Here is a 9,706-nt window from a genome sequence, read left to right as displayed (position 1 = left end):
CGTGGAAAATCTGTTGTTTTTCGACATTTTTTAATCGAATATGCAAATACCTGAATTCTTTTATGGGCAGCGGACGTCTATAAATTAGTTCGAAAGGTGCTCTTACGTTTGAGAACATCTTTGTTCAAAAAAAAGGAAAACTGTACGTCAGTTCCTGTAGCTCTTAAATGATGAACATTAACATCAAGAGTATCGTGGTGCATTTGAAGATTATTTGAGCCATAGTAGCTTTATGTATAAGTAAATTAAGTGTTGCAAAAGTAGTTGTTAGTTAATGCAAGAACGACCAATAAATATGGCTTTGTTTTGGCAAAACATGTTCCTTTAAATATCCGTTGGTTCGAAAATCTCGTTGCAGTCTCTTCAGTACGTAAGATCTCGCGACATCTTCAACTCAGTGGCGGCTGTGTGGCCCCCTGTCTCTGTCCGGACGGAGTTGTTTCTGACGTTTGAATGAAAACCAGTGCAAATTACCTCCACTTTGGACCCAGGAAATAATGGCTTCAGCATTGGAGCAGTTTGTGAACAATGTGCGGCAGCTCTCCGCTCAAGGTAGGGTTGTTAAACTAATTCGAGGGGGTTGTACTCGCTGGTTAGCTTGCATGCTATCCAATGCTTGCCGATAGCTAAGCAGCCAAACTGGTTAGAGCCCTCTTTTTGCCTTATCATGTAAACACGCCGCAAAAATCACTTTGTTTTTCAACGAGACTCCTGCAAAGTGTTCATTCGTGGTCTATTATGGCACATGCATACATCGGTGAAACACAGACTTTGTAGCTCATCAAACAGAACATCAAAATCACACTTTTTCTTTTTGATCTAGAAAATAATTTCTGGGCACTGTCAACCGGTAGTCCCGCCTTCGCCTCCCCACGATTTGCCTGTGAACTGAATTCTGGAATCGTATTGGTTTAAAGTCGTCTGTCAATCCCGTACGCATTGCTTCTGTTGCAAGGCCTTGACAGGACACTTGACTGGGCGATTTGTATTGAAATGGTCCACCATAGCTCGATGTTTATATGCAATTTAACGAGATTCTCGTACGTGAATAAGACAGCTTCACGGCTGTTGCATACGATAGAATCCTTTTGTTTTTTCACTGTAAGATTAATACACTGAAGAATATCTGTTGCATTGTCCTCTCCTGCTAAGTTAAAGTTCATCCTAACTAAGAACACCAAAGGTGACTTTAAAAAAGTATTCTTCAACGATTGTTGAGTTTGATAACATTTTCAATAACCGCCTGTCTATAAATCAGATAATAAACCTTAATCATGCAAAGCTTTCCACCATAGTGAAATAAAATTAGAGGACCAAGTGCCAGTGTGGTATGAAAGTTATTATACTCATGTTGTGCATTTAATAATTCAATGTAAATCGTTTGAGATAATTGTGCCTTTTTAAATATGTCAAAGGTCTACAACAGGGGCCAAAGTGGCTTAACTTTTCTTGCCAATTTGCTTCCGGCAGGCCAGATGACTCAGCTGTGTGAGCTGATCAACAAGAGCGGAGAGTTGCTGGCCAAAAATCTGTCCCACTTGGATACGGTGCTGGGGGCCTTGGACATCCAGGAGCACTCCCTTGGTGTGCTGGCTGTGCTGTAAGTACACTACCATAGTATTTTCTTTCAGGTTAGTGTAGCAAGCCCAAGTCAAGTACTGTTTTCTTGATCACCAAAAACCTTCCAGTTGTCTTTGTCATTACTCTTTGCTTTGCGCTGCATGGCTCAACTCTCAACTCAACTGTTGGTGGGTTATCTGGCTGATTGAACACGTTGCATTTCAGGTCAGTGCAGCATGAAAGAGAGATTCAAGAGAAATTCCTTTAGTGTCCTAGTCTACTTATGTAAATCATTGCCAGATGGCAACATGGGTGAAAAAATCAAAGCTGTTCTCAACTGGTCAGTAGTAACAACACCACCTCCATGTACCTTTTCAAAAAGAAGGATTTTTTTTTGAAAAGATCAGATTTCGGGGCTCAGTTGATTCCAATGAACTACAAAGATGCTTCACCCTTTGTATATTTTAAAGCATGGTAAACTGAAGTATATAATGCCCATTTGTAGTTGGGTGAGAAATTCAGACTTGTTTGGTTAACAGCAGCCAGACTTTTGATATGTATGCCATTCAACATCAGTTGTCATCCCAGAGGCAAAAGCTTGAGGCAAAGCTCATCTGTGTCGCTCCATGCGTTGTACCATGCTATATTGCTTGTATCAATCTATGAGAAAGATGTTGGTCTCACAGATGTGTGATAGCTGACTTGTTTGATTGTTCAATGTTAAGTGGAGCTCAATCAATTCACTGAATTATTCTTTTAATGCTGGCAGTGAGGGACACTTACAATTTAGAATTGAAAGCTATTGAGTCTTACCATGACGCATTAAATGATTTTGAATTTAAGACACTGTAACATTTTTTTTTCCATTTAGTAGTTTGATTCTTCATCCCTAAGCACCCAATACGTTTTGGTTTGATATCAATTGGCTAATTGGTTTCCAATGAAAACACAATTCAAAAAACAAATGATTTGTCGTCAATGTTGCATTTGATCAGACAAACTGTCATTACTGCTGGCTATCCATACTATTTATTGCATTTATTTATTATTTATTTATTTTTTGTTTTGATTTATTGTTCTTGGGCTCTTCACTTTACAAATGTAAGCAACAATTTACTGTGAATGTTCTTTCATAGACATCCGTGAATTATTTTCCTTTCTTTACCTATACTCTGCCTCTGGAGTTGTCCTTTTGTAATAGCTGCTTGAATATGAAGAGAAAATGCTCTTTCGCTACTAAGTAAGCGACAACGCAAGACAACGCAAATGTAACCATCATTATTTGACAATTATAGCCCAGAATGCAAAACCTCCCTTTTTTGACTGGTAATTTTAGTGTCCAGGGCTCTGTCAATGTAAACATATGTCTGTTTTTTCCAGATTTGTGAAGTTCTCCATGCCAAACATCCCTGACTTTGAGACACTCTTTTCCCAAGTCCAACTCTTCATCAGTACCTGCAATGGGGAGCACATTAGATATGCAACAGACACTTGTAAGTTGTGACTTACATAACTTGTCACACACACACCGCTTGTGATTTACTAAACATGACACACACTGCTTACTGTGGAAACATTTACGTAATTGTTTTTTTGTCCCATGAAATGGTAACAGTTTTCACATTGGTCAGGTCTGTAAAATGATGAGTTCTTTTGTAATGGAGCAGTTTAAAGTTTTGTCAAGAGCCCCATTGTGTGAAACAAAATCATATGTGCATGTCAGATACAATGCACAAATCAGGGAGGCATAAACACAACTGTATGCTTGAAATACTCATAGCTACTTTTACCCACCATCGAATTCTTATAAAATTTTATTTGTGATTATCTCAAATTTACATATATTGTGAAGGTTTGTTATAACCATATTGTCATCCATTGGTATGTGCTGACATTGAGTAACAGGAAAAATGGCAACATTTATCACTGAAACTCTCCAGTAATTCTCGTTAAAGCAATATCACATGTAACTGCATCATGTGTTACCCTGTGTTGCACATACAACGAATCATCTAACCACTCAGTGGTCCATTTTCATTCAATACTTTCCCTGTTTTCTATTTCCTCTCACAGTTGCTGGTCTCTGCCACCAGCTGACAAATGCCCTTGTGGAGCGGAAACAGGTAAGAATTTAACTTGACAAAGGCTGGGCTTAAATTATGCAGCAACATATCCCAACTGCTTATGTTTGAATTCAAACTAGTTGTAACTTAGGGTACCTCATGCTATCAAGATGAATGTGTAATTTTTTTAATGTTGTGTGAAAGCAAGTGATTTCAAGCAAATGATTTCTTTCACTTCTTACAATGTGCTTGTGTGGGCGTGCATGTGTGTGTTTATATACACACTGCATGTGCTGTTTGAACCTTGTGCATGAGTAATTTTTCATTGGTGTTGCTAAAGAAATTCAAATGTATTTATTGATTTATTTGTTTTAATCATTGTTCGTCGGTACCAGGCTGAAAATGACCACATCACAAGAGTGTCAAAGCCCATGTGAATCCTTTTTTTTTTTTTTTTTTTTTTCTTTCCCTGTGCCAGCTAAATATTTAAATGCATTTTAAAGTGAACTAGAGGGGGAGGCCATTTTCAGAGGTTTTTGACTATGAAAACAGTGACAATCAGCCCACAGAAAATCCCTTTTTTTTCTTATCAGCCATTGAGGGGGGTCGTCGTTCTAAAACAGGCAATAGACAAAATGCAGATGAACACAAACCAACTTACCTCAGTTCATGCAGACCTGTGTCAGGTGAGTTCACCCTAATTTACCTGCACTTAGAGTTCTCTGAAATGTATGATTTATGCAACTGTAATAATCACCTTTTTCACTGAATAATACATGAATATCTCAACAATAGTGTTTTTCAGATACTGAGTATTGAGATACTTTATATTTTATATCTAGACATTCTTTGCAAATTCCGTAAGACATTGACCACATTTGATCAGTGAACTTGAATACTCTCAAAATCTTTAGTAATTCCGTGAGGACTCTAACAGTCAACTTTTAGAAATTAGCAAGAATTTACTCCATAATTGTCAACTTTCCTTTTCACCTGCAGCTGTGCTTGTTAGCAAAGTGCTTCAAGCCTGCCCTACCCTTCTTGGAGCTGGACATGATGGACATCTGTAAGGAGAATGGAGCCTATGATGCAAAGCACTTTTTATGTTACTACTACTATGGTGGCATGATCTACACGGGCCTAAAAAACTTTGATAGAGCGCTGTATTTTTATGAACAGGTACTTACTTTCCTGTCCTTTTCTATGCATCTGCACTGACATTTACACACGATCAATAAAAGTTGTTTTAAATTCTTTAACTTTGATCAATGCCCTGGATAAAATCTACTCTTGTCACATCATGTGTGTGTTCAGGCAATAACCACTCCAGCCATGGCAGTAAGCCACATCATGTTGGAAGCCTATAAGAAATACATCCTGGTCTCGCTCATTCTCCACGGCAAAGTGCAGCAGCTGCCCAAATACACCTCACAGATTGTAGGGAGGTTCATCAAGGTAAGGACGTATGAGACCTCTTTTCATTTATTTTGATTTAAGTTGCTAGATTATGGAGAATTTTGATGTTTTAATTGAAGGGCAATTGATTTTTGAGTCCATTAAAGCAGAAATCAGCTAATTTCTTTATCTACCGGTACTCTGCGTTCAAAACATGTAGCTATTCTGTGCTAAGTTTTGTGTTCTTAAATCTCTTGAGGGATGTCTTTTATTCATCTCTTGTGAAAATAAATATTCAGACAGATACAGTCAACCTAAAACTAGGAGTCAGAGTTGTAGTACGGTACATTGTTTACATGCCTAAATTTTAAAAGTCACAAAGAAGAGTCTAAATTTAAGTTATAATGAGATGTAAACTCACAACAAATACCTTCTTTTTATACAAATTGTGGTAATATACAACATTTTGTTTTAACATATTTTTCCTACACTGACTACCTTCAGCCCCTGAGCAACGCATACCATGAGTTGGCACAGGTTTACACCACCAACAACCCGGCTGAGCTACGTAGCCTGGTCAACAAACACAGCGAGACCTTCACGCGAGACAACAACACAGGCCTGGTCAAACAATGTCTCTCCTCCCTCTACAAGAAAAACATCCAGAGGCTAACAAAGGTGTGTTTTTCTTCACAAATATGGGAATGGAACATCTGAAGTCATTGCTTCGTTGTGTGATGAAGGTTTAAGTATACAAGCATGTGTTAGCAAGAAACCAGAAGTATGCTTGGTTTTGGGCTATCATTTTTAAACTTAGCACAGCTGCTAATTCTTTCTGTCTAGTTTGGAGGACTAATTGTGTCGTCCAGTAGAAGAGACAATCCAGAAGTCAATACATATCCTGACACTTGTTATTTAATGGATACAAGAGTATTAGAATCGGTTTTAATGGCCATGTTCGCACTCACAGGGAATTTGGCTCAGGTTTTTGGTTACATCTTGTACTGACTTAAAGGTAAACAACAAATGTGCAACTTGATGTGAACACAGTACAAAAATACAAAGTGCAACATGCAATTTATTTCGGTATAGCTGTTTTTCAGAGGTTGGGAGTCATACGTTTTTTTCCATACATTTGTCTTTCAGGATATGAGAGAAGACTGGCTTTTTACCTATAAATTATAAATTGATTATTACATTTAAATGGCTAGATTTCCCTCCATTCAACCACATTAGCAGACGTAGCCGTGTGGAAGAAAGGCTGCCCTCCCAGTGTCACAGCAAAACTTAATCAGACCATTAGTTCACTGCTGGAAATTCTATATTAAATATCAAATGACTAAAATGATGGAGCGGTCACCCCATGCTTCAGATTGATTGTAAATAAATCATGTTAGTGTAGTTTTAAAAAAACAAAAAAAATATGTTGAAACTGGTGCAGCTGTGGGTGGAAGAGGTCTAGCCAACCAAAAGTCACAGTAAAATCACAATACAATTTTCTGATGGCTGTGTGAGCTGCAGACAAGAGCTTCAAACCAATATGTAGTTTCCAAGTCAACCTTGAGGAGAATTGAGGTTTGATAAGACAAGAGAAATGTACACTATAGCTAATGCTAAAAGAGACTCTTCAGTGGTGCCTTTCGACAACTGTCAAATTTCAGTTAGAAGCAGATAAAGTCTTTCTAGCCTCTTGCATACTTGTGAGCGACAAGGGAACTGCCAATTGCAGTCTAGTCAATGCAGATTGAACAGACCCTTTTCACAGTGGTTAAAAGCACCCATATTATGTAGTTGTTTGATCAGTGTTTGTGTACTTATTTCTGTTTTTACATCTGCTTTTGTCTTTACTGTGTCCCCTTAGACCTTCCTGACGCTCTCTTTGCAAGACATGGCAAGTCGAGTGCAGCTCTCAGGCCCTCAGGAGGCTGAGAAATATGTCTTACACATGGTGAGTGTGTCCAGAACACCCATCATGCTAATCATTGGGTTTCCCTTTTAGGAATACACTTGGATGAATGAGAGAGTGAATGGTTGTTTGTCTTTATGTTGCCCTGTGATGGAGTGGTGACTGATTCACTAACATTTCCTCTTGAAAGCCAGCTCCTCTGCACTGGTTCTTGTCCTGTGTGTGCGCCCTTTAGTGATCAAACATTATGTGTTGGAAAATTTCTGGCAAACCTTCTCATGCATTCTCATGCTACAACTGGTGACCTGAACTTTTGTCCTCGGTTTTTGTCTGATCACCCTTTATTTTATTCACATTACAGAATTGAAAGACATTGTTTGTAGCAACAGAAAATTGACATCACTGTTTTGATGATGGTATTAATATATGTGCTGCATGTTTTGTTTTAGAAACATCTTTCCAAATATGTCACCTTCACAATCCCTCATGAATACTATATATTTGTAATATTTGACATGGAATTACATGAATCTTTGTGTTGATTAGTACTGAGAATTTAGGAATCTGTATCAAACTATACAATTAATGTATATATTGACTGGTAAAATAAGTTCAAAAAATGTACATCTGCAGGTACTTGGGAATTGAATAAGGTGAATAATTCACTGTTGCACAGATTTTCTGTAAGTTTTTAACCCCCTGACACCGAAACCTGAACATTAGTAACATGCACTGACACCAGAGTTTAGAGTCCTTTTCCTGTCTGTATTCTTTCTAATTTTCCAAAGGTTTTACATTTACACTTATCAATCACAATTGCAGTCTTTCCCCCCCTCCCCCCAAAAAATTCAAATTGCACCCATGATTGTGATTTTTTTTTTTCTTTTATTCAACAGTTTGTTGATCACTGTTATGTTGGACTTTGTTTACATTTTTTATATACTAATGCCAACCTACACAGATTGAAGATGGTGAGATCTACGCTAGCATTAACCAAAAGGATGGCATGGTCTGCTTCCACGACAACCCCGAAAAATACAACAACCCAGCAATGCTTCATAAAATTGACCAAGAGGTGAGGATATTTTTGTGATAGTTTTCTTTATTCCTACCATATGAATCCCTCATGTATCTACATATTAATGTGTGTTATTTTTATTTCTTTTTTCAGATGTTGAAATGTATAGAGCTGGATGAAAAACTAAAGTCTATGGATCAGGAAATTACAGTAAACCCACAGTTTGTGCAGAAGGTGTGAAAATATTCAAACATTTTTCCCATGTGGCTGATTGCATAAATATATACAACGTCTTGTCAAAATCTTCCTGTCATGGCAACTGTTTTTGAATTTCTTCACTTGAAGACGTTTCACCCATCATCCTAGAGGCTTTTCTAGTTCTGACTGAAGAAATATCTTGGATGCTATGGTCTATCTGAGAACCTTCACAGATAAATACAACTTCTGTCATGCACCATATTTGTGATTCAGGGGTCTAACAAAAATAAAAAAATGAGGAAAAATACCAGTACACTGGGCTTTAGCCCTACCAGTCTTTCCCTGCAGTGGGTTCAAAGTGGTCAAACTTTGTGCATTAATTATTAAAAACCTGAAAAATAATGACATGACATTCCTCAGAATTAGGCTGGCAGCATCACATGCAGCAAGTTGCAAAACTCCATTCGTCAAGTTTACACTGTACGGTGACATTTATCCGCTGCATAGGGTTTGGATCAGGGGACTTAAGTGTTCTCTCAAAATTATTTCAAGGTGGTTCCAAGGAACCATAAAATAACAAATTGTTTACCCATTACCAACTTTTGACCATGACTGTTTTTTTTCTTCCAGAGTATGGGATCGCAGGAGGATGATGTTGGTAGCAAAACATCAAGTTATTCCTGAGGGGCCTTTGGACTGGGAGAGAACGCTGCAGCCTCCCCAACACATTCTTCCTGGGATGAGTTGGATTTTTTTTTAAGAGGAAAACAATTATTCTATTGCATATGGACATTGGTAAAGGCAAATTTGGTTGTGTGGAATGATTATAAATTTGGATATCCTTTCTTCACAGTGTCTCAAGGATAAACTATCCTTATGGAAAAGGAAAAAGATTACAATTTTGTCAGTGTTTTATTTATCAATGTTCAGGGTGGCGCAAAACACAATAATAAAACTGGACTTATTTGTTCCAAAAATATATGTGAATAATCTCACTGTTTGTTTTGGTTCTGCTGCATGATGGCTGTAATTAGAGGGTATTACTTTGGAGGTAATACATCTGTGGCTGGCAAGGAATAAATCCGAATATATTCTACATTTGTAAAGACTGCAATGATCGTTTCCCTCTCACTCCTCTTGGTTAGAATGTAGATATCAATAGAGAATCTGTACACACAAACATGCCCTTGACCAAACTCAGCGCAATGGAGGACTTGTTCACAATTTGGTGCACTGTTTTTGTTGAGTTATTTTCCTTTTTTTGCCTTTTTTTAGGTCTGATCCACTAGAGGTCGCTAGAGCACTATAAAAAAAATCATTCTGACAGCTTGTTATCACAAGTGGTGAAGTCAACAGATGAAACCAAACTGTCATGTCATTCGGGAGCTTTGCGATTGTGGATCTGTTATAATAAATTGTTTGAGAATATAGAACTGGTTTTCATGCTTGTGTGGGAAGGGCCTCAGCCGTGCGTGTGTATTCTGCGAAATGGGTTCGAATCGCTTTCCGGTCTTGATTGTGAGTTTGTGTCGTCCTTGATTGATACAATGAAGCTGATTTATGCCT

The 9,706-nt window shown here is 37.9% G+C and overlaps 1 protein-coding gene across 1 annotated transcript; it reads left to right on the top strand.

Moving 5' to 3' along the window:
- Positions 1-380: 380 nt before the first annotated feature.
- On the top strand, positions 381-9,559 carry cops3 (COP9 signalosome subunit 3). Its single transcript, XM_086140501.1, has 12 exons — positions 381-552; positions 1,471-1,600; positions 2,941-3,053; positions 3,634-3,683; positions 4,217-4,309; positions 4,623-4,802; positions 4,938-5,078; positions 5,523-5,696; positions 6,880-6,966; positions 7,886-7,999; positions 8,096-8,176; positions 8,771-9,559. The coding sequence occupies exons 1-12, from the start codon at positions 498-500 to the stop codon at positions 8,822-8,824; spliced, it is 1,272 nt and encodes a 423-aa protein (XP_085996627.1). The 5' UTR covers positions 381-497; the 3' UTR covers positions 8,825-9,559.
- Positions 9,560-9,706: the final 147 nt, after the last annotated feature.

The sequence above is a fragment of the Fistularia commersonii genome, chromosome 33 (genome assembly GCF_037954325.1).
Source record: "Fistularia commersonii isolate RoL2024-O1a breed Wild chromosome 33, RoL_Fcom_v1.0, whole genome shotgun sequence".
In the NCBI taxonomy this organism is placed as follows: domain Eukaryota; kingdom Metazoa; phylum Chordata; class Actinopteri; order Syngnathiformes; family Fistulariidae; genus Fistularia; species Fistularia commersonii.
Note: the sequence above shows the minus strand (reverse complement) of the source record. Positions and strands in the feature narration are given on the sequence as shown.

Excerpts from the sequence above, each read along its gene's own strand:
- cops3 (XM_086140501.1), top strand. The coding sequence starts at position 498 with ATGGCTTCAGCATTGGAGCAGTTTGTGAACAATGTGCGGCAGCTCTCC. Across the intron at positions 5,079-5,522 it reads TTGTAGGGAGGTTCATCAAG|CCCCTGAGCAACGCATACCA; the intron begins GTAAGGACGTAT and ends GACTACCTTCAG. Across the intron at positions 8,177-8,770 it reads ACCCACAGTTTGTGCAGAAG|AGTATGGGATCGCAGGAGGA; the intron begins GTGTGAAAATAT and ends TTTTTCTTCCAG.